This window comes from Centruroides vittatus, unplaced genomic scaffold, assembly GCF_030686945.1.
Source record: "Centruroides vittatus isolate TY-2023 unplaced genomic scaffold, ASM3068694v2 contig_1309, whole genome shotgun sequence".
NCBI classification, from domain to species: Eukaryota; Metazoa; Arthropoda; class Arachnida; order Scorpiones; family Buthidae; genus Centruroides; species Centruroides vittatus.
The window spans coordinates 309,065-335,822 of NW_027120832.1; the positions used below are offsets into that span (position 1 = coordinate 309,065).

At 32.6% G+C, this 26,758-nt stretch overlaps 1 protein-coding gene across 1 annotated transcript; it reads left to right on the forward strand.

Moving 5' to 3' along the window:
* The first annotated feature begins 157 nt into the window (after nucleotides 1–157).
* Nucleotides 158–24,030, forward strand: LOC136989984 (probable nuclear transport factor 2). The gene is made up of 4 exons (XM_067288296.1): nucleotides 158–320; nucleotides 3,276–3,347; nucleotides 8,896–8,994; nucleotides 23,743–24,030. The coding sequence occupies exons 1-4, from the start codon at nucleotides 213–215 to the stop codon at nucleotides 23,854–23,856; spliced, it is 393 nt and encodes a 130-aa protein (XP_067144397.1). The 5' UTR covers nucleotides 158–212; the 3' UTR covers nucleotides 23,857–24,030.
* Nucleotides 24,031–26,758: the final 2,728 nt, after the last annotated feature.

The following is a 26,758-nucleotide window of genomic DNA, read 5'->3' on the forward strand; positions in this document are numbered from 1 at the left end:
TTTTAATGTAAATTTAATAATAATAAAATTACTAAAGAATTATAAATTTTTTATTTAAATTATTTAAATTATATTTTTCGTCAAAGGACAAAGATATTTATGTAAAAATATAAATTTGATATATAGTCTCGAACGGTTATCGAACAAACACAACGCCACCAGGTAGCGTACGTTCGAGCGGCAAAAAAAGAACGAGGCAAATTCGTACGAAGATGAGTTTGAATCCGCAATTTGATACGATCGGAAGATCTTTTGTCAATCAATATTATTTAATGTTCGACGATCCCGCTCAAAGGGCAAATTTAGCCAATTTCTATAATGTAAGTTTATATTACGATATGTAAATGTAGAAATTTTCAAGTTTTATCTCCCCTTATCTGTCGTGGCACAATTCTAGGACCGTGTGACGGGGATGGGAACCCCCAAATTGTAGACCCCTACGAGCGAAAAGGAACCATATCTTGTACACGTGACCCTTCACCTCCAAAGGTTAGCTTTTAACGTGTATCTGTACACTGCCTATTATCCATTCGCCACGTTGGTCGAGGCTCCCTATTGCTTGCCTTGACTGATGCGGAGTGTGTAGTCGCGTGCTTTGGTGCTCGTTGTCGCTTGCGCTTTGTTATCTGCGTGGGAGAGAGCCCCACACCTCCCTAAAACTATAAAACGTCAAGCACTCCAGAATGGTCGAGTGGGCTAAACAGTTAAATGCAATAGTCGTAGTTGAGTGATCCGATTGACCCAAGCAATCCTCGGCAAGATACAGCCTTGGGGGCTGTATCTCACCGAGAGTTGCTTGTTGAGGTATGGTTCCTTTGACTTTTTTTGTTCCTATGGGTATGCTCTATGGCTCTGATAAGGTCTCAACTGTCTCGTTTATACCTTGAATTGTACTGTTAACTTGTCGGTTAGCCTCGAAGAAGTCAAGCAATTTTACAGTATTTTGTACTGAAAATAAAAAATGATTGACTAAAGCTAGGTAAAAAGTAAAAACGGTTTCTGATATTGGAAACATTTTATCTGTACAATACTCAATTTTGATGTGTGTGGACTTTATTTTTATGTATTATGCTTTAATGTTATGTGGACTTGTTTTAGAGATAAAGATACAATGAAAAAAATTAAAAACTGCAATATAGCTTTAAAATTCGTATTTTTATGTATGAAATATATAATACATTGATGAATTTATTTATAATAATAATGTTCTGTGTCAATATTATTATTAGACTTTTTCTGACTGTAGCCGTTTTTTGTAATTGAGTTGGTTCGGCAAATTACATAAGATGGCTTTAGCACTATCAGAAATATAGGAATTCGACTTTTGTATTGATAATATCTAAAAAGTATATAAATTATGTAATATATAAATTATACAGATTTAAAATCATAACGAAGTTACATGGCTTATTTGTATTTTTTCGATCTCAGTTAGGCCTGAATCATAATCGCAACATTGTCATCAGATAAATCAATATAATCAGCACTATATTTGTTGAATTTTTATTAATGAATTTGAACAATTATTAGTATGTTAATGCATCATATCTAAACTTAACATATATAAAAAATAAAACAACTTGATATTCGCTTGCAAAATATGGCGACGAAACTCCAAATCAGACGATGATCGTGATTGGACAAAATCGCTTATATTTCAAATTTCTGAATAAATAGTGCCCACTATTTATTAACAGACACACTAAAATACACAAAGAAATCATATTTTCATTACTGAAAACGTATTGTTACATTTTGAAGCTGGAAATTACAGGATATATCGAGAAAAGTAATATTATGTTTTTCGTTTTTTGCAAAGGAATGGGGAAAACGTAATACAGGTAATCCCCGTATAACACGGCACTTCTATAGCACAGATTCACTCTAACACGGTTCAAGAATTGGGACCATCCCCGTATAACACGGTACTTTTATAGCATGGATTCATTCTAACACGGTTCGAAAATTGGGTAAAACCCTCGTACAATATGAAATGTAATAAAAACTATTAAAAGCGAACGTTATATAATTTGAAAATAGGGGAATCCCTGTTCAATAAACGTGATAAAGCTTTTAAGTGCGAAAGATACCTCATTTGACATTTTTCATACTATTAGATTTTTGTGCATAATTTTTATGAACTATAAGTACTTAAGTACAGTATGTAAATTTTCTTTTTCTGCCTTCTGTTGATACACGTGGTCCTTATCGAAACTTCTCTCAGTGTTGCCAGATCTCGACGCTTGTGCTTTTAATGTTGCCAGATGTTTTTCCCTTATTCCATACCGGCTTTATTCCATCACCGGTTTTTAAGCATTGAACTGTTGGGACCATTACATAGATTAAAAATTTTCGGTTAATAGTGCTTAGTGATGATGAAAACATTGTTTAATTTATATTAATATGTATCACTTCTTAAGAAAATTTTAATAAAGATATTTATCTTAATTATGAAGATATAATAGCATGTTTTTTAATTTTTGGAACCTAACCCCCCTTTTCGTACTAGTTCTTTGTTTCGTATAACATGGATTCTCATAACACAGCAATTTTTTGGAACGTAACTCCCATGTTATAAGGGTTACCTGTATTACGTTTCTAGCATGGTAAGTGTCAATTTGTGTTTATTTTTGTGCATTTGTGAATTATTTGCATATTTGACGACTACTACTAACCTGGGAGTTAAAGAGCATATAGTGTTAAAAATGAATTTTGCAATATGGCATATCCACAATGTCACAATCTGAAGGCTCTGTGGTAAAATAGGATGAAGTAGATATAATTAAGACTATTTTATTTTTCTCAACATTGGTGCTGAGCCCTGTAAAAATTGAAATATATGAGTAAATTGATGGATCAATGCATTAATGCCAGAGATGCAGAAGATTTACTGTCAGCATAAAGTTCATTGTAAAAACAAGCTACTATGTGGAAACTCCTAGTTCCTTCCAATCTCATTTACCACAATATATTTATTGTATTTTAAATTTACAAATTTAGTTTTATTTTTTATATTAGAATTATTTATTAGAAGTAGCTATTGTGATTTATATTGATATATTTAAATATAGATTGTTTGAATGTTCTATATTTATGATAGGCTATTATATTTTGGAACTGTTAGTAATTAATGTTCCAAACTGTATCACCTGAATGTGGCCTATAAATTTGGTTGAAAATGTTTATGTATCATTAAATAATCATGTCTAAGTAACCAAAAGGTGGTGGTTAGTGGTGTTTTAATTAAATAATAACTGAATATTTTTTTTGAATAGGAAGAAAAAAGTCTCATGACATTTGAGGGTCAACAATTATTTGGACGAGCAAAAATAATGGAAAAAATTCAAGTAAGTAAATTGTTTTTGATATTTTGAATGATATCCTTTATTAATTTAGTAGCTATAACAGTTTGTTGTATAGACAAGACAAGAAATTTGAGTAGCTTATTAGATTCAGATAGAAATAAATGTATTGTATTTGAATTGAATTTATTTGACATTAAATTAAATTCACATCAAAGAGGGAACAAAAAAAAACTATAATATATAGTTCAAATCCCTTAACACGTTAATAAAATAAAACAAATCCTGAAAATTGCATTTACCATGTAAAATATTTAAATACTTGTCATACATATTATTTTTACAACTACAGTATGTATGAAAACACCAATCACTATATTTATGCAACTGATTACACAATGTGCACACAGGATGAGTTTTCCTTGATATAACACAATTTAGCCTTACTCTAGCTACAGTCATACCTCGGTACTCGAACGTTTCGGAGCCCGAACAAATCGGTACTCAACCAAAAGTTTCGAAAAAAAAATGCCCCTGTTCCCGAACAAAATTTTGGTACTCGAACGGGAAAGCTGACCTGGCTGGGAAAGCCCGCCAGGTCGACGCCGCGCGCGGCGGCGTCAGTTACGAGACAGTCCAGTTAGGCCTAAATTTATTTAAATTATTTAATTAAAATTCTAATTATTAAATTTAGCAAGAGATGACGCCTAACGCCTAACTCTAGTACCAAATTATCTTAAATTATTAATATTACTATAGCCATTTGCTAGCCCGATAATACGGCAGTTGTTGGTCTTTACGAGACAGTCATTGTTTCGTATGCACATTAACTTACGCTGTGCTATATTTTTTGGATTAGCATCCTTTTCTTTTGATTTATTAGCCCTTAAACATGGGTCCCAAGAAGAATAAAAGTGAAAGTGGTCAAGTGAAAAGGAAAACAGTGAGAACAACAATCAAACTGAAAAAAGAAATCATTGCTAAACACGAAAATGGAGTGCGTGTTTCGGATCTTGCTGTCCAATATTCTATGGCTAAGTCGACAATATCGACTATTTTAAAAAATAAAGAAACAATAAAAAAATACTAGCGAATCAACTGGGGATTGGAACGCATTAATCCATTTTACATTATTTGTAATGGGAAAAAATGATTTGGAGTCCGAACATATTGGTACTCGAACATCTTTCTGGAACGGATTATGTTCGAGTACCAAGGTACCACTGTATTTGTTTCTTTGCCAACTTACTAAATCTGCTCTCTCTTAAATAATATGCCATTCCAAAATTGAGCTTAACAATATTATAATAAATTAACAAAACAGAATTTTTTAAGTCTTCTCATCTCTTGTAATTCAAATTTGATATATCTCATCACTATGACCAGTATCTGCTCTCTCCTCCTATCAACTTGTCTCTCCGTGACAATTTCACCAAATCCTAGCCATTCCAACCGACGTTTGAAGTCCATCCACCATGATCTACTGTCCACTTTTATCCATATTCTTTCCATATTGATTCTGGGTAATCTGTCCTCTGATAGCCCCAATATTCTTAAATAACCCTGATGTATTAACTAATTTACATAATTTCACCAAGCACCTTTTGTTTTCCTAGCTGTTACCTCAAAATGGTCATTCATACACTTCTCAAAAATGAAATCAACACTATAAAGGAATATGCATAGTCACATGCACATTGCAAGACTGATAGAGATGAAAGACGTATGCAAATGATTAAAAGAACAAACACAGATATGTAATAGACACCTGAATATGTAATCTACATAGTTGGATTACATATTCATTACTGAATAAACAGGTAATTAAAATTAATAATCAACCAGATGATTATTAATTTTAAAGTTGGATGTATAAAAAAAGACTTGACAAAATTGTTAAGTTTCTAGCTGATTTTATTGGCCAAAAATAAGAATAGCACACATCTATTTCCATAATAATTATTCTAGATGTGAACTCCATTCAGGTTGGTGAGAGTTTGCGACGTGACATGCAGTTGGGCATTGTCTTACTGGAATACCATGTCAGATGCAGTCTGCACCAGTGGTCAAACAATGGGCTCCACAATTTGTGTGATGTACTGGTCTGCTATCATAGTACTGGAAATGTGCACTAAGGCTGTCTGCTGATTAAATGCAATGCCTTTTTAAACCATGATTGCCAGTGTGATGCTCTGTGAAAAGGCTGGCATGTAGCATTCCCTGGGATATTGCCACATCTATCCATGGTTCTTTTACAGACAGAAGTGGGATTCATCCATAAACAATACTTGATGCCATTCAGTGGTACAATTGCCATGATGATTACACCATGCCAGTTGTGCAGCCATGTTGAGCAGTTAATGGTTGCAGGTTGCCATACATGCAGCCCGACTTCATGCAACCTGATGTAAACGGTTTGGGTGTACACAGATGCTTCTGTTTACGATAACAAGTTGTTTTAGATGCCATGTGCTGTGGCCAATTGGCTATTTGGCCAATCTGCCAGTCTGGGCACTGTGTGTGTTGGTATGATCTACTGCCTCTTCAGCGTGTTTCCAGATGTTCATGCATCCATCATGTCACACACATCACTGGATGATACTCATGTTATGTCCAGCACACATGCATTGACAAACCAAGCTTGTGCATCTCCAGCTTACAGTCTCATTCCCCAGTCATTAACTGGGGAATGAGACCAAATAGCAAATACCTCAGACATGACCACAAGCCAAATACCACCAGTCATTAACTGGTGGTATTTGGCTTGTGGTCATGTCTGAGGTATTTGCTATGCTTCAAAAGTTCAGCTGCTAGGAATCGTTGCTGAAAGCATTTATGGTCAGAGCTGGCTACTGGTCTTTATAGCTTGAAATGTTTGTGTACATATGATGTGTGATTCAATGATTCAATTGATGTGTACACAAACATAATCATTTGCATATCTGTCACCTCTACTGGTTCTGCAATTTACATGTGGCTATTCACATTCCTTCAGGGTGTTGCAGTTTCGCTTTTGATGAGTGTAATTTGTAAATCCATCTCTATGGAATGTCTCTGCAAACCATCAGTTGTCAATTGTAATTCTAACAGACTATCAGCCACCATTACCATGTCATCAGCATATAACAAAACCTTAATATATGTATTATTGCCTAACCTTGAACCATTATATTTTTCACTTTCATTCAATCTTGTTACCAAACCTTCAATATATAAAAGAAATCTGTAGTGGGCTCAATGAACACCCTTGCCAAACTCCTTTTGTTACAATAAGAAAAACTTTATGTATATATTTCATTTAAAAGCATTGATAGTCATATTCATATACATCAATCTTAGTAAATTCACCATTTTATAACTCCTTCAACTTGCACAACCTATCCCATAATTTACATGGTTCATCAAATCAAATGCAGCTCTATAGTCCACAAAGCAAGTGTATGCTTTTCTTTGTTATTTGCCAGGTTTTAACAAATTTCATGAAATGAATATATAATCCACTATAGTATTTCTTTACGAAAATCAGCTTGCATGTCAGATAAAGTTTTTTCTCTCTCAACCCATAACATAAGCCTCCTACAAAGAACCATTGAAAAAAAACTTTACTAACAGTATTCAATAAAGTTATACTTCTGTAATTACTCAGGTTATTTATATTCCCTGATTTAAAAATTGGGGGTTTTGATCTATTTTCCAGCTTTCTGGATATACTCTGGTCTTCAGTATTTCATTAAAAATACAATAATTTCTTTAGTAGACATTTATCTGCCAACTTCCAGCATTCCATAGGAATACTATCCAGGCCAGCTGCTTTACCTGATTCACCTCTCTCAAAACTGTTTCTAATTTGTTATGTGATATCTCTATATCCAAATAACTTACATTTATCATCTTATAACAGATGAATTATTTTTATTTAAATTATTACTAAACAATAGAGTTTTGAAATGCATAACTAACTCTGAAATTGTCACTAATAATGTAGAGGTGAACAAATGAGGGAATTTAAGTGATATTAAGTTTCTCTTTCTTAAATTATTTTCAAGCTTATTAACTCTTTTAGTTAAATCTTTATATCATTATATTCATGCTCTGTTCTTAATTTGTTAATATTTTAATTGCAGCCATATCTGACTGGATATGATATAGTGCATAAATAATTGTGCAAAGTTATCCTGTTGGATATTGTATTTGATCTGAAGCTCTATCTTTCATTATTGTCTGTTTTGTAATCTAAACTCTGATTGATTGATCTTTTTATAAGTTAACTGACACTATTTAAACCAATAATCATTTTGTCATCACCCTCTTGGCATAAATTTTCCATGAAATGTGTCCCTCCCTATTGTAAAGCAGTGGGAGGCTTTTTGTATGTAATAGGTTGTCAAATATGTTATGAAAACATTTTCTATACTGTGGTTGGCTGCTTCTATCTTGAATGGCACTATTTATACAAATAAGTATCTTGTTAGAACTATCTAGCTATTATTATTACATTACATGCTTTATATATTTATACCTATTGACATTTTTGTATCAGCATTGATATCTATTTTGTATTGTTTTTATATTTTCTTTCATAAGATGATATGATGAAAAGTTCAGTTTGTTACAGTTTAAATGTATCTGATTTTATTTATATAGTTATAACTTTTAAATGAAGTTAGAAAAATTTACTGTTTTATTTATTAAATTCATTAAAATATAAAATTATTACGTATCTTCTAGTAAATAAGTTTTGTTAAAATACAAATACAGGATGTTTCAAAACTATATCAGAAATGTAAAGGCAGGTAGAGGGGATTTAAATAAGCAGATTTCATAAATGAATGTGGGTGCAGAAATGCAGCGTTGAAGTGCTAGCATGTAAGGCAATATTAACAACAGGTAAGTGAAAAGACAAGTAAAAGCAAAGGAAAGCAACAATATTTAATAAGTTTACAATAGCTGCTCGAAAGAGCAACCACCAACTACAATACAAGATTCACAGCGGCAGCGCATGGATTGCATTACATTAGTAAAAATGTCAGGCATGTCACGCACATTTTCAGCAGCAACAGACAATTGGACAACCAGATCTTCTTCAGATGTTATGGGACTATTGTACATCATGCTCTTAATGTGACCCCAAAAGAAGAAATCCAAGCAGGTCAAATCTGGGTGGCCAAGGAACAGGTCCACCCCGTCCTATCCAATGCTGGACGTAGACAGCATCCATGTGATTCCTGATGATCCTGCTGAAGTGAGCAGCAGCTCAATTTCCTTGTGCAGCCTCATACATGAAATGCATGTCAGCAAGCTCCACATTGGTGTAATGATGCATGTTGCCCAAAATCTGTGTGGGGAATGACGATTCAAGCCAGTGAAGCACATTCATCCACCAAATTCAACAGCGCCCTCTCACTGCATTTCTGCACCCACATTCATTTATGAAATCTGCTTATTTAGGTCCCCTCTGCCTGCCTTTATATTTCTGACATTTAGTTTTGAAACACCCTGTATAATAATGTATTTTAAATAATATTCGTTTTTTTATTTTTAATGTAAATCCTAAGAAATAATTGATACATTTTTAATAATTTTATAATTTTAGGGCTTGACTTTTCAAAAAATTCAACATCAGATAACATCTATTGATCCAGAACCTATGTTTGATGGTGGAATTTTAATTTCTGTACTAGGACAACTTAAGGTAAATAAAAAAAAATTGATTTAAAATAAAATAATGTACAAAATGGTATATTAAATATAAATGGAAACATAAAAATTCAAAATAATCAACAAATGTATTGACAAAATATGATCAATATGACAAATAATTTCATCTGTTCATTCTCATCAAAATTACCAAATTATTCTGTTCTGAACAAGTTTTGAATATTTATCAAGTTTATTTTTATGATATTTAACTTGAATGACCCTTAATGATAAGCCTGAAAAGGATTAAATGATATATATTATTTTGTCTATGCATTAATACATAATAAATAATGTATTTTCTTAGCACAATGTTGCCGTTGAGAACATATCACACAGGGAACACTATCAGAGAAAAAAGTTAATTTATTGGTGTGAACAGAGATGCATTTCGGGCTTAATGCCCCTCTTCAGTCCTATTATTACATATTTACATATTTATCAGCAAATTGAACACAGGTTTATAAATTTACAGAATGTATTGAAAAATTAGGATAGCAGTTTCTTTTCTGGAATGAATAAAATAAAAAAAGGCAATTAAATTAGGATACGCGTACAATGATTTATACAATAAAATTTAATTACCTGAGATAGTGACAGTTAAATCAACATGACTTGTAGGAAGGTATACTCGTAGATATATGTAAATATGTAATAATAAGACCAAAGAGGGGTGTTAAGCCTGAAATGCATATCTGTTCACACCAATAAACCAACCTTTTCCTCTGAAAGTGTTCCCTGTGTGATATGTTCTCAATGGCAACATTGTGCTAAGAAAATACATATAATAGAGAACAACAAGCAATCAAGTTTTAATAATAAATAATGTTTAACTCTGATATTGAGAACAACTATTACTTCTTTTACAATTTTAGTTTTAATTACAACTTTTGTCAGTTTGCTAGAAATATGTTACTCTATCATACATTTGATTTACATCAAGAGTTTACATTTATGAATTCATTAAATGCTTTTAAGGAACTTTTTTCTTCATCTTTGGATGTTACGTTTAAACAGTAACTAAAGGAACTCAGATTCAAAAACATTTAATGTATGAATGCATCTAACAGACACAGTATGCTGGAAGGTGAAACAAAAAACAAATTAAAAATTAAAATTCATACATTTTTAAATTCAACTGTTTTTTAGACCAAAAGAATAGCAAAATAGCAAATTATAGTAGCAACAGAACATTAAAAATGAAGTTATGCAATAAACTTACTTGAAACATTTAATCTAATGTTTGAAGTTACTTTTATATGCTGTGTCAGTTTTTTTACCCTACATTTGCAGCATGCCCTATACTCATTGATCTATATACAATCTTTGAATTATTTTGTTAATTAAGACTTACTCCAAGGTCTTACTAATTCTTCTATATCCTCAAGAGTGACTATATATATTTTTCTTTACTGACATAATCATTAAGATAGTAGCCTACTGCTCTGGAGACCTGGAATCGAATCCAGAAGGGTCAAAAAATTCCAGGAATTTTTCAGAGGATGGTCCATCCCAGATATATCAAGCTCATCCCTCATTGTCATAGTCACCTCATTGTGGGCCAGGCTGAACTCATGATGGGCTTGCTAAAAAGGCCTTGTTAGTACCAGAGTTGTTTAAAAATTTATTTAAAAAAAATACACCAGATATCATGATTAAAACATCATGCAGACAGTAGCAGAATGGTGCAGCCATTTTGCTACTATCTGCAACCAGCACAACATTCAGAGAATACCATACAGCAAGATGAGTCATAGCTCTTTCAATATATTTTATGGATTGATGAGACATTGTTTTTCCAGAATGGGATGTTGATTAAAGCTGGCTTAGACAGGAAGGAAAGTTAGTAAACAATTATTGATGATATGAGTTTTACTGATTTCAATTAAGATAAATATTTTCCATTAAAAAGTTCTTGAGATGAACTGATGTGGAAACAAATAGTGATCAAATTTCTTGAAATTCTAATTTTAGAGTTATCTGTTATAAAGTCTAACATGTTTAAGATCAAAATTTCTGAACAATTCAGTTGTATAATATAATAGTATAATTTATAAAGATGTTTGTTCTGATTTCAGATAAAATATCTGAATTGATACTTCTCCTTCAGCAATATATTTTTGAACTTCATAAAGTTTTGTGAAAAATAATATTCTGAAAACTTTCTCTTAAAACCTTCATTTTTATATCCGAAGAAATAAAATAAATGTAGACTTAACACTTTATATAGTCTGAGTATGCATCATCAGGACCTCTGATAGTATGTGCATACTCTCAAATGCATCTGTCTTAATTCAGAAGAAACATTATAGTTGGCAGCATATTCTACACATGCTCCAGCAAATCTCACCGAAACTTTTAACTAAAAAACTAACATAACTTTATATCAACACATCAACAAACAAAAACATCACTTTCAACACGATCTGAGAACGTCTTATTTCAAAGTGTAAAATATTTTGGAAGAAGCTCAAGAATGTCACATAGCTGTTAAAATCACAAGAATCAATTTAAAGATTTACAATTTACTGAAACTCAATCTTCCTCCACAAGCTTTGTGTAGCAACAAACAATTAATCATCGCCAGCATCAAGAAAATTTTAATTTTCTTGATGCTGGCGATGATATTCATATGTTGCATACTCTTGTGACCTTACTTTATATTTGTTTTTACATGAAATTGATCCAAGTGATGAAAACATTTCATACTGTTTCTTCAGATACACTAAACATCCTACTCAACTCAAAATTTGTTGTATTCAATCTTAATTTTATTAAAGTCAAGAACAACTGGTTTGGCACTGCAAGTGTTACAACCTGAAACTTGTAATATTTTAAGCTGTATGCTGCTGGTCCCAAACTTTGTAGTACAGAATTGAAAGAATTGTAGTTTTCTAACCCAGTATAATAATGTATAGCATTGTTGTCAAACTCAAATCTTTCAACTGACATTGGGACTTCAAAAGTATGGATCTGTGTAGTTACACTTACCATAATGCGTGCCACATTATTTTCAATAGGACAAGTAGCTTTTTCCTCCTCCTCATCTATTATTACTTCACCTCCTATTTCTAATGTACCAGTATCCATTATATAGCATGCATCATGATTATCTTGAACTTTGCATTCATGGTTTTCTCTTCTTGCTTGTCTGCTCGCAACCGAAGATGCCTCTTTTTTAGACCAAAAAATACATTTGGTACAGCATCAGCCTTCAGTTGTCTCTTTGCTGGGATGTTTCCTAATAAAGTAAGATTAATCTATTTATTTTTCATTCAGCATAAAGAATTAACAATGAAATCATGCTACTGTATATACTTTTTATTCTTTATTAACTTAGCATTAATGCTATGTAAGTGCTCAAAACCAGCCTCTACTTACTTACTTAGTAATAGAGCAGACCTTCTACCTGGCAATAAATGTCAGGCTTCCGGTGCTTCACTTTATTTTCAGACGTTCTCTGTTTTGCTCAATGCTTTACAGAGAGTTGGATACATTATTGCGGTCGTAGCCGCTACATTTTTTTACCGACATATATTCGTATATTGTTACATTCAGCATATTACATTTTATATATTTAAATTACATATTATTGAAACAATTAATATAATATGTAGATTTTTTATAATTCCATGTTTTTTTTTTGTTTTTATTTTTATGTTAATGATAGTATTAAAGAGTCTACATATGTTTTATGTTTTATTTAAAAGTACTTGAGATATTTTAATTAAGGTTTCAGAGATAACCGCTATGTTTGCTTGTCGTATATTGGCACTTCCTATTATCATCGTATTTTCATATTACCACTATAGTATCGAAACGTTTCTGTAGCTGTACTAGTATCACTCTCACTGTCACTGAGCAGGTACATCCACAATTTAACACTTTAATTTGTAGAACTTTCACTTATAACACAAAAGGTATCACTTTCTTGTAGTACTTTCAGGTGTAGTTTCTTAAATCACTACAGCCATTCCTCTTGCTCCTCCGTCATATTTCCATATTATTTGTAGCACTTGTAGTACTTCCAAGATTATTTTGTTTTTCATGATATCATCTCATTCATACCACTTATTTCATTATCACTTCTTTTTCGTTTTGTGGGTAAAATTAGATACACTTGTAATACTTGTAGTACTATTGCCTGTTGTTTCTATTAGTTGTACCATTGTTACTAGCACTGTCGTTGTATTTCCACATTTCATTATTTCTTTGTGATATCTTTCTACCACTGTAATGTGTGTATTACTTTTCACAATCGCTTATGATACTTTCATAATCACTTTTTGATTGCATTGACGGCTCTCATCTCACAAATTTATAGCACTATAGTGGTTCTCTACAAATTATGTGAATGTTGATATGGATTGGTATGCAGAGTTCATTACTCTGAGAATGCTTAACACAATAAACACATTTAGCCATAAAGTTTGTAAATGTGTTAATAAATAATGATAACCAAAGTCCAATACCCTTAGAGCCTCTACCTACTGTTAGGGCTTATCATGCCTAGATATTAAAACTAAACAGAGACTTTTGATGTAAACATCAAGTATTTTGCAAGCAAGGTGCTTGAAGCCTCTCAATAGGTTGAAAAAAATATTGTACAGTTATTATAATTCTTTAAACAATGTGCTTACCAAAGATATTAGTGTCCTTATACTGATCGGGTGTGAAGTGGTTTTTACACGTGTGACTGGATGAAGTTGGTTTTTAATTTGCTTTTTTAACAGCGTGAATCCATTTCTTTTGTAATGCTGGATTTTTTGGAAACATGTGATCACCGCTATTAGAACAATGTGGTACACAGCACCACATACTTGGCATTTTTGAAACTTAAAATAATTATTAGATTTTAATTTAAAGAATTAACAAATGGTATTTTACAACCGACAACATATGGCTTAGTCTGTTTACAACCTCGTCGATACTAGCGCCGCATGTGGAGTAGCGTAATGCAATTTCTACCTGTAGCATGAGGAAGGTCAAAATCGAAGACGAATTTGATCTTCCACTGATTATAGGATGACTTCCTTCCATGGTTTATGGTTTTTGCATTGCAGTTTGATATAAACAGTGGGTGTCTGACTACAAAGGATTTTTTTCCTATATTTTTTAAACTAATAAATTTTTCTCTTAATTAATCCTTTTTTTGTGTATTTTGTGACGGTTTGAACCCATCCGGAACATCACATTTCCATAAAAGTTTTAAACAAATACTGGAAATGACAAAAATAAACAATTTATGTATTTTAGTTCTAAAATACAAATAATACACACACAATACAAATTGATATGATACAAACAATGATAGAAAAACTTGTTTTTTTAATTTTTTATAAAATAACCATTTGGCAATTTTTTTTCCGCAAAGTCATTAATTACTTTATCGTAAAAGTCACTGGTTGTCGACTCCATTGACGTATTTGGAAGCTCTTTTTCTATCGAAAGCAACACTTGAGACCACAATTTTTCTTCCCACCGAGTGTTCCTGGCCAATGTATGAATTTGATTTGTGGTTGAAAAACTGCTCTCAACAGATGCACTGGTAGATGGTACCATAAAAATTAATGATATTAAATCATATAATTCTTTTAGTACATCTTTGTTCAGATCATCATTAATTATAATACTTTTTATGTCTAAGAGTTACTTGTCAATATAGTCTGGACACGAATATAAATATTGCAATTCACTATGTAATTTAGATAAATCAAAAAATTTCCCATAAAATTTACTTAATTTAAAGAATTAAAACACGCTTGGAAAAATTGTTTTTCATAATCTTAAAATTATTAACAGATAAAAGTGATAAAAATTCTAAAGATTTTATGTCTGAAAATCTGTCAATATAATTATAATTAAAAGAAAATTATAATTAAATATAACTTTGCAAAGAAACATACATAAAAATAACATTGAATATTCTTTACTTTTTATCTTGAGGAAACCGTGTTTTATATTTTCTTTCTTTCTTTCGTAGACACAATGTAGTGACGTAGATTAAAAAACACTGGGCGAATTTTTCATCCTTTTATTCGGTTGGAATGCTTTTTTTACATTACGCGTTTCGGGCCGGTGCCCCTCTTCAGCCAACTAAACGGTAAAAAGTACGTAAGAAATGGCTATAGACAAATATTTAAAATAAACACCACGACAATATACATAACTAGTTTTTAGAGGTACCTTGTAAATCCTGGTGGTAAGAGCTTGTATATCATTAAAAGGTGGACCGTACCTCGTTCGGAAGCATAGACAGGGTGCGAATATTCCAAGGGTACGAATCTTTATAAAATTCCATAAAAGGCTTTAATATCAATTTGTGGAAATATATCGGATTATTCTCCACAGATCGTATTTATAAAACTGTACCTGAGATTCATCTACTGGTATGTTATCTAGGTATTCCCTTGCGTAGTGTCTAGAGTTGTGTCCGCATACTGATCTCGTACTCCTCCACTTCAACTGTGCAATACGATCTGTTTCCGATTTGCATACATTTGATTGAATACCAATAGGCAGATATTCCTGTTTTTAGGGGGTTTTTCTCTTCCAGTAGAATTATTCTAAAGCTTAGCAGCATTTTTTAGAACTTATTAGTACACAGTATGTGTCCATTGCTATTTTTTCTGCTTTTGGTTTTTTTAATATCTATCATTATGCAAATGACGTAACATCGAGTCTTAGAGCAGTTTTTTATATTTTATAATAATTTTTATAATAATTTAATCCAGTTTTCGTTGATTTTTATACTTAAATTAGTATTTATACAGGTCTTATTTTTGTTTTTATTTTTAATGATTTCTACACTTTCTTTGAATTTCCTGTTGTATGTCTTCTTTTCTCTATGTAGAATACTTATTTTATTATCATTGATTTTACAATTATTTAACACACAGTGGTCATGGAATACTGAATTTAGTCTGTTGTACTTTAAATCGGCTATATGTTCTTTCACTCTTATTTTGAGTTTTCGTTTTGTTTCTCCTATGTAGAAGTTAGTGTTTTCACAAGTACATGGTATCTTATAGACTATATTTTTCATATCATTTTTTTCTATCTTCTGTTTCTTTTTTCTTTGTTTAGCTTTAAGTCTAGATAATAAATTTTCGTATGTTGGGGCAAGTTTTATATTATTTTTCCTCATATCTATGTCGATTTCTTCATAAAGGTTTCTAATGTATGGGAAGCTGACATATTTTCTGTTCAGTTTTTTTATTCTTTGTTTTAATTTGGTTATTAGTAATTTTATTTTCCCATTTATTAATCAATCTGGTTGGGTACCCGTCTAGAGCAAATTTTTTCTTCAATTCGTTAATGTGTTTGAGTTTATTAATTTCTTTACTAGTTCTACTCTGTATTTTCTGGTACTCCATGTTAAAAATATTTTGTTTTATGTATAGTGGTATGTTTGAAGTATACTTTATTGTGGTGCTAATTGAACATGGTTTTTTAAAAGGTTCGAAGTCTAATTCGTTTTCATTTCTTGTTATCATGACATCTAGGTATCGTATGCTATTATCGACCACATTTTCTTCTTCTATTTTAAATTGGATATCCTTATTTATATTGTTTATTATGTCTTTTATTATATTAGGCTTTACTTCTGTATCATTATATATAATTAGGACATCATCCACATATCTTTTATAATATTTTACGCCTGTTATATTATTAATTTCCTCATCAATATCGATCATTATTATTTCAGCTAGTTTCGGACCTATGACAGACCCCATACTAATGCCATTATTCTGTGTGTAGTATTCTTCATCTATCTCGAAATAGTTACTCATATACGCAAATTCTATTAATTCTATGATATATAATTCTACTTCTAATTTTTTAAGTTTATCTTCAATCAGTATGCGGACACAACTCTAGACACTACGCAAGGGAATACCTAGATAACATACCAGTAGATGAATCTCAGGTACAGTTTTATAAATACGATCTGTGGAGAATAATCTGATATATTTCCACAAATTGATATTAAAGCCTTTTATGGAATTTTATAAAGATTCGTACCCTTGGACTATTCACACCCTGTCTATGCTTCCGAACGAGGTACGGTCCACCTTTTAATGATATGCAAGCTCTTACCACTAGGATTTAAAAGGTAATGACCTCTAAAAACTAGTTATGTATATTATCGTGGTGTTTATTTTAAATATTTGTTTATAGTCATTTATGTACTTTTTATTCTTTACTTTTTAAATCTTCACTTAGTCAAATAGCTCCCTACCAGTGGCTAAGGGATAGAATCATTGGAAGCATTATGGTGTGTAGCATCCAGTGGCTAAACTGCCAAACTGCTCTGTAAAGCGCATGTGCCAATGCCTGTAAATTGACTGCTTTACACCATTCAAATATTTTTGCCCTGGAAGCTGACAATACAGCGCTTCCATTGGGAATATGCATACATGAATTTAGATTTGAATATACAATAGCCATCTTATCGTTGTTTCTCACATATATTTTATTACAGATATTTTATTATTATTATTATTATTATACCGTATTATGTATTTTATTACATATTTCTATATGAAATCTGTAATAAAATACATAATACGGTATAATAAAACATTAAGTTTAAGTAATTCAAAGTACATACATTCAAATATGAAAATAATTGTGCAATATGTATTTATATTTTAGAAAATACAAAGGAAGTGGCGCTTCCACCGCTTCCAATGATGGCGTGCCACTGTTGCACTTTCCATATTTGGTTTGCAGTCAGCTTGTCAGTTCTGTCAACCAACACTTATATAAACACTTTTTCAAGTATGCTTAGCAAGCTTGTGCCATGGAAGTTCTTGCTTTCTATCCTTTTTCACCCTTTCTCTTTTATATTGGAACAATCACAGTATTTCTTCAATCACACAGCACTCTGCTCATATCCCAACATAAGCTGCAGAGTTGAAGCATTCATTCTTCTACATTTTTCTCTCCATGTTTTAACATATCTGCAGTCACACCATCCAGACCAGACCAGGAGATTTGCCATTTTTCATTCTTCTTATTGCATTCCCAATCTCACTCAGTTGAATAAGGTCATATCCATCACCATCTTAATTTATCTTTGCATCTGTTCCACCATTCATTCTATTTTCACTGCCTCTCAACAGGCTCTCAAAATATTCATGCTATTTATTACACACCTCATATTCATCCCTCAACAGTTTGCCATTTGCGCTTTGTACACATTTCTTTCTGTTGCCACACATACTCTGAATTTACTTCCAGAACAGTTTTCTATTTTCCTCATATACTGTATGGAAATGCTCAATCCATTGTTAGTCATTGTCTTTACTTTCCATAATCACTTGCGTAGATTCTCATTTCTTTGCTCTGTACTCATCCTCACTCTCATTGCCATTCAGTTTGCCCACATATGCAGCCTTTTCTCTTTCACTGCTTGCTCAACTCTTTCATTCTACCCTCTCTCATAGTTCCTGTCTCACGGTTCACTCTTGTTATGTCACATGCCTCTTTTGCTGTTTCTACCACACAAGTTTAGAAATGCTTTCAAATCTTCTCCACATCACTCAACTCCTCATTCACTTTTTCCCCGTTTCAACTCAACATGCTTTCTATACTTCTACTCATTAAGCAATCTGTTTTCACTCACTGCAGAGCAGTTGTTTTCCTCCTGTTGCTCTGCCACCCAATTTTCATTTTCACCCTCAATACCACTAAGCCAGCGTTTTTCAACCTGGGGGTCACGAAACAATAATGAAATCATTTTATGAGAAAAATATCATTTATAATAAACTTATAAACATTTTACTTACAATAAGTACACATGTAAAAAAAAGAAATTAATGTGATGGTTGCATTTGTTTTTCATTTAAAATTTTCTCCATATGTGGATCAACGTTAGAAACATACAAAAGCAAATTGTTTTTGAGTGATAAAAGATGATTCCTGTATTTAGTTTTTAGTGTGGTATTCAAAAAAATTTACATTTATAATTACAGTCAAAATTCAATTAGTAATAGTAAGGCTTACTGTTATTATTCCTTTGGGTGGGGGTCTGCAAAATATTAATTTTATTTATATTTACTATTTGGGGGTCACAGAGCTAAGAAGGTTGAGAATCACTGCACTAAGCAATGATCTGAGCCACAGTCAGCACCTCTCATAACTTGCATTCTCCACTACATCTCTCAATTGATCATATAGAACAAAATCTATTATACTTCTCTGACCTTTCTTACGATTTTCCATGTGTAATGGTCTTGTGTGGAAAAGAAGTATATTGGACACCCATGGGCAGGCCTCGGAGTCGCTCACTTTTCTCACTTGTACTCACTTTTCTGAAGTATCCTCACTTTTCTCACTTTTCAGGTCATTTTCTCACTTTTCTCACTTTTTTGGTCATTTTCACGTGCTTAATTAAGATGTGGGGCAAGCCAAACGAATTGCCGAATTATCGGACTATCAGAATAGAATTTTTTAGAAGAAAATACGCGGCCCTGAGCAGACTCAAAATTGCAACTGCCCGCTCAGTGTCGTTAGGTTATAGAAAACAAAAATTTATTTAACGTATTTAAAAAAATCTTTTATGCACTTAAAAAATCCCTCTCATTACAAATTCAGAAGCCAGTGTTGAGTAAAGTTATGTACTCATGCCATATTTTCATTATTCGCCAAAATCTACCTTATCCGAATTGCATTTCCTTCTACAGAGTTTAAAAATAAGTATTCTAAGCATCCCTGCAGTTTTGGCTGTTTTCTAAGAAAATCACTAAAGTCCTTTTGCAGGGGAAAGCACATTACGCAGAGGGATTAATCTCTCAAGCTGACAACACTGCTGCCGCTTTTAAATTCAAAATATATAATTATTAAAATTAACACGAGATAGTAGCGTAACCTCCTACCACTAAAAAAGATTTCGTTTCTGACCATTTAGTTATCCTGGTTATAGCCCAATAATTTGGCAGATTATTTGGTTTTAATTAACAATCGGGTTATGGAGTTGTCGTTTACAAAAATATTTTTTTACTTGATTTATCTTTAAATAATTTCATAAACTTGAGTTTAATAAAATTACTTTAATGATTTCATAGCATATTGTTAACGTTAAATCACATCTACATCTTCCCATAAATGTATGTTTAAATTGACTACAAGTATAATTATTCCATATAGTAAGTGTTATTTTCATAAAATGTGTGATTACTTTGCTTGTGAAATATCCATTTTTTAATCTTCTCTTATGCCGATTATAATTGTGCATTAATTGAGAGACTAAAAAAGTAAACGAAAATGTAAATTCATATTTACATATAAAATTTACCAAATAAATTAAAATATTCGAAGTGTTGTAAAAAGTACAACACGTAATTGCTTGTGAGAAAGATTTTCACAGGCTTCCCAAAGGTTAACAACTTTGCAACGATGTTGGTTTTTATTCATCTGCAGGAAAAAGTTTTTTGTTATTTATGAAATCATTAATAAAATATTATTTTACTTATATTATTTGGAGTATATTTATTTCAGATTTATTATTTTATTTGGAAATCAATATTTACACATCTCGAAGCATTAAAAAATAAACAGTTTCTGATAATGATAAATATCCGAGAATAGCCAAATTAGTGAAATCAGCATCGAAAATCCCGTTCCCATGAATGAGAGGATCAATTTTATGCCGGGCACTTTCTCCTGATAGAGCATCAGTGTTGGAAAGAATGCTTAATTCACTTTTGATTGTTAAGGAGGGACTAAACATGTATGACCAAAGCCCACACCTTGTACCTATTGCAAAGGACGACTGAAATTAGCTTCCTCGGTGCATAGAAATTATCAAGAACGATTGGAAAATGAAAAGAAGTTAAAAGAATAAGAGAAACGGAAAAAAGAGCACAGAAATGTTTTGAAGAACAACAAAAGAAAGCTGTTCGTAACATGAAGATTATGGAACGGCAACTGAGTTTAAACCAGAAAAATGTAGAAGAAAATGAAATACATGCGACAGTCTAAGTTTTGTTAGAAGCAGCAAACAAAAAAACTGGAGAAGGCTATTAACAGCAAGAACATGAATGAAGTACAAGCAGCACGTGTGATGCTTATTAGTGTTAAGTGTTCAAAAGCAAGAGGAAGCGAAATAGAAGGAAGTTGATAACATGCAGAATAATCTTAATAAAAGAACATCATCTTTCATGACTGATTATTTACAGAAGCCAAAGACTTTTCAAGTATTCATGGTTTACTGGAAATACAGAAGCCACTGGTTATCGGGAAACAGAAAAAAAAAACGCGATATAACCGAGTAATAAAAATTCTGGGCTTTTACTAAACAGATTATACATGCTATGGAATCTCTGTTCTTTCATCAGCAAGTGTTTCTGATATAAAATAAGCTTAGTTTTTCAATCCTGAATTTTATTCGTAGGTTATATCGAATTAATTGACGTTTACGTAAACATCGAAACCATGAACGCCCATTTAGCATTGTTTCTTTAACAATGACATTGAAAGACAAATACTGTCGATATAAAAACAAAACATCAATTGCGATTTTATTATACAGTACTATATAAATCGCTTATTAGAAATTCGTGTAGTTTATATTTTTCAATAAAAATTATAAATGCTGTAATTGAAAATTTAAAAAAAATGAATATTGAATATATAATAGAACATCAAAACTTATAAAATTACAGAGTAAAAATTCTCTAAAAAGCAAAATGAAGTTACTACTGTATAAAAATTTTAGAAGTTTTCGTTCAGAATTAGAGAGATCTTTTCCTTACACGTTATGCGGTGAATTCGAAATTTCACACCTTTATGTGAATTGACGCAATACCGTTAATTCACATAAATGTATGAAATTTCGAATTCACAGAAACTTGTAAATGAGGAGACTGTACTTAAAACTAATAAATAAACAACTTTTATATCAAAAGGAAACAAATGACAATCGATCTATCCACCTGTTCTGCATATTTAGCTCTTTCTCGTATTTCGTTGCAAATAGAAATTCAGTGGTAATTGGTAATTTAAAATTAATTGACTCAAATGCTTTTAAAATTTAGGGGACCAAAAAAACGCGATATAACGAGTGGCTACTATATTACAGTATATACAGAAATTTTTAAAATGTGTTTAACCATAACAGAATAAAAAGAAATAACAATTTTTACTGCTGTTTTGCTGAGTTTTCCTTCTGTGTTTTCACTTTGTTTTGTCACTATTGCACTCACTTTTTATTCACTTTTTCTGTATTTCAACTCACTTTTCTCACTTTTTCAAAGGGGAAATAGCACTCCTAGGCCTGCATGGGTCTCTTTCCACATAAGAGCTCAATCAATTGCTCTTCATTGTCATTCACTTGGGGATCACCATACACACCCAGCACTCTGTGATGTCTGTCTCTTCACATCCACCCATTCCTATGTCCAATTATAATCACATGTTCTTGAGGATCATTCTCATCCAAGACATTGCATAACTTTTTCCAAAACTTGTTCTTTTCAGCATTGACTGGTCTATGCACAATGACAACAATCATTCTGTGCATCTTCACTTCTAAATGCATAAATGTCAGTCTTTCATTCACTTGCTTATACTCTTTCATGAACTCTCATGCATGCATTAGTTAAAATGCCTACCGTATATTTCCACAGATAAGACGAGGTATAAATTTTCGTCAAAGTTTTATAGTTTTAGCATATATCTGTCCTATAAGACGACCCCCAAACTATCAATGGCCTATGAATTTAGTTTAGATCAGCGATCATCATCTGGATAATAATACTTTATAGCGTATACGGAATTATGTCCTATTCGTAATTTTTCGAATGAACAAACTTTATTTTCTGCCTTGCTATTGTTGCAAACGTTCACGCTGATTTGGGCATTCGGGTAATGACCTTGACTATTCACAAAAACATCGTATGGGTTATTCTATTTTGTGGACATGCCCTACTCTCTACTAGTAAATAATTACGGTTTGTCCGTTTTTTTATAATGGTTTTAATTTATATAAATTTCAATCTAATTTTTTTGTATCTGTCCTATAAGACGACCCCGGATTTTTATGATTCAACTATCGTCTTATCTGCGGAAATATACGGTACTCCTGCATTTGCTCGCTGTCTCTTGCACACTGGTCCAGATCAACACTTTCTTGTACTAATCTATACACTTCTTGTCTTTCTTGTCTCATTCAAGCAAAGAATTTCTAACTTATTCTGAATCTTTTCTCTCAATTTGTTCACTTTACCTCTTGCTTCTCTTACATTGCACACTTAAAGTGGAAGTGTGAATGTCGATTTTCTCATTAGTCTATTCTGGTCCTGTTGCTTCCTGGTTGTTGAGGAACAACTGTTGTGGTCAGGACCCCATTACTTCTAGATCCTGCCTGCGTTTTTTTTTGTCTTTTTTTAACAATGATAGTTTTTGCATTGTGGGGGTGTTAGCCCCACTTGCAACCGCCAATCTGGAGACTATGATCCCACTTATCCTCTGACCTGTTTAGCATGTATACCTGTCCAGCAAGGATGCTGCCGACATACTGGAGCTCAGTCTAGGGCATGCAAACCTGCTCACCACATCCAGGTGGAGCTCTAATATATTTATAGAGTTGAAGAATTCATTTGAATTTTAAGGAATACGTGTATTGTATTAAATTTTATTTATTTTTTATCCAGTTCTGTTTTTACAGATACGCATTACTTTGTTTTTAACTTGCAAAATAAGTACTCTCGTTAATCGAAACTTTTAATTTCAGACTGATGACGATCCGCCTCACACCTTCAATCAGACTTTTGTCCTCAAACCTCTGGGAGACGGATTCTATGTGGAACACGACGTTTTCAGGTTGGCCCTGCATCACACGGCCTAACGGGATGAGCATAAGAAAATTTCGGAAAGATCTAACGGGTATTTTGCTACAAATTCAAGTTTTTATATTGTATTTGGTAAAGACGATCGGATTTCGGTCTGAGCCATTTTTAAATAAAGTATTTCTTTAAGTTGTAAATTTACATCTTTACCACTTAGGAAATAATTTTAAAAATTTCCTAATTATTGTGTTTGAAAAGTGATATCTAGACAATTTTATGTCATTCCACATTTTTTTTAACATTTTATTTCACATTGTAATGGAATTTCGTGTTTTTCACTAACATTTTATCTATCAAAAACTGATATTTAAAAGTGTTCTCTCCAAATGTAGTGCATACAAACCTTACAAAATTGTCATTGTAATTTTAATTTCTGGTTAATTTCGTACTTAATTATAATAAACTGTTAAATATATTACAATTTTAATTATGACAAATAACTTCGGTTACTTCATTTTCATTTTTCTGGACAAAACTTTCAGGATTTTTATGAATAAAGTGGTCTAAATCACTTCCGTCTCCGACGACACGTGACAATTCTTTCATCTGTATAGAGGCGAGGGTAACTTCCTTCTCCGGTAATTGTTTTCCGCAGGTGTTGTGGAAATGGTTGACCGTCTGTGTGCAGACCAGCAGGAAGACAAAGACGAAAGTAATGCCCAGAGTGAGCTTTAGAATAATTATTCCAGGAACTTTTCGTTCCTTACCGAAGTTAAAGACATGGATCGAGTCGTCTGTAGTGCCGTTGGACCCCTGATCTGAGTCTGTTTCCAAGAGTTGCGCCTTCGTCTGATTTCTGATGTCAGAGTACGAAATTTCGCTTTCGGTTTCACCCGGAAGAGTGACGTTCGAGCGCGACCAATGGGAATCGGAAGTAGATCCTTCGGAAGCGTGGATTTCCGTTTTCACCCACTCCGTTCGATTTCGGTGCATAGGAAGTTCCGTCCAGGAAGGATTTTCTTCTATGGTAGCGCCACTTGTGGCTTTTAAGTAATGGAAATATTCGCTTTCGTTGCGTAAAAACACTCCAAAACAGTTCTTTTGGAGGAAAATGAAAAGTATAATCCACATTCGATGCATCATTCTTTCGTTTAATTCGAAAAACTCGTTATTCCGCCGAAGACAATTCTTTCGTTCGATTTTCTTCGAATAATCGAATGTAAGACTGTTAAGGACTAAATTTCTAAATAGGACTCAAGGCGTGAGTTTACTTGCAAATGGAGAGGAAAAAATAATTTCCAATTTGAATTTCGAAATGAATTCGCTAGTAGTATCTATGGCCGAGCGGTCAAGGTGGCAGCTTACCGCTCTGGGGGACCCGGGATCGAATCCGAACGGTTCGAATAATCCCCAGGAATTTTTCGGGGGGTGGTCCGTTCGGATATGTCGGGCCCCGTCCCTCACCAACTGGTCGCCCCATTGTGGGCATGGCCGAACCCATAATGGGCCTACTAAAAAAGGCCCTCAGTGCCCACAGGGCGGAAAGAGTTAAACAAAACAAAAAGTAGTAGCTATGGGTGGGCGGAGGGGCAGCATTTTTTGACATTAAAAAATTTTGAAGACTTTTTAATAATAATAGTAAAATTATCCGCGATTCCGAGAGTTGACAATTACAAAAATTATATGACTCATTTAAAAATGTCAAAATAGGTTTGATGTATATTATGTATTTCCCAAAGAAATGGCGGCTTAAATGAAGCAACGCTACGCTATTAATTTGAAGTTGGTAAGTAGTGGCCTTTAAGAGCGGTAAAAATATTCGGTAACGTACGAGTCCGGTTTACACAGGTTTCACTATAAATCATTTTTGAAATTAGTACAAACGTACAAGCACTTCTGGTGGCAAACATAAGAAACTTACACGGATGACAAGGAAAAATCGTAGTAAATTTGTAATGAATGAAAATTATTTAAAATTATTTTAGCAATTTAAAAGCTGGGATTCGGGCAAATACAAATCCAATTAGTTTATAACTGACCTATTTACGTTCAGTATGCGTAATAGTAACCAATTGTAAGAATACAGGTGATACCACTCTATTCAAGGACGTTGAAATGGTTGAGATTATTCCAGTATCCACCAGATTGCGATCTACAAGTCTATTTTTGCCATTGATTACCACTAGCAAAAATTGCTACTTGAACTTTAATTTGTGTAAAATTTACATAAAATAATTGAAAAGTAATAGAATACGGGTATAATATTTTTTAAAGTCTTCATAACTATATAGATGCATTTCAGGCCAACTTACTGATGAGGGACCGTAAAATGTAGGTTGGCCTGAAATGCATCTAGTTATGTACCTGTACAGTACAGTACGAAATCGAATCTGGGCCGCCCGGAATGGACGAAAGTTGTGTCGATCACAGCTCGTAGCCTGTCAACAACATAGAAGTAAGTCGTAAAATATGACGATTTGACATTTTATTTCTTTAAGATGATAAAATAGTTGATTCTTCATACTTCGTTTCATAAACTTTTTTTTCAAATTATATCAAAATTCTTCAAATATTGAAACTATCGCCATTTAATTTCATCACGATGTAAACATTTTATAGTACAGGTAACCCCCATATAACACGGGAGTTACGTTCCAAAAAATTGCCGTGTTATGCGAATCCGTGTTATACGAAACAAAGAACTAGTGCGAAAAGGGGGATTAGGTTCCAAAAATTAAAAAAAAACATTCTGTTAAATCCTTCTTTAAATCGGATTTATGATTCACAAAAGGCCGATGCAGGCATCCGGGCATACAAAATTACAAATAAAAATAATAATATACTGAATATTATACTGTAAAAATATAAAATATATATATAATAATTTATATTGTTAATTTAAATAATTGCTAGGGGCGCTCCTAGTGGCCATTTTGGGCATACACTGATAGAATCCAGTTT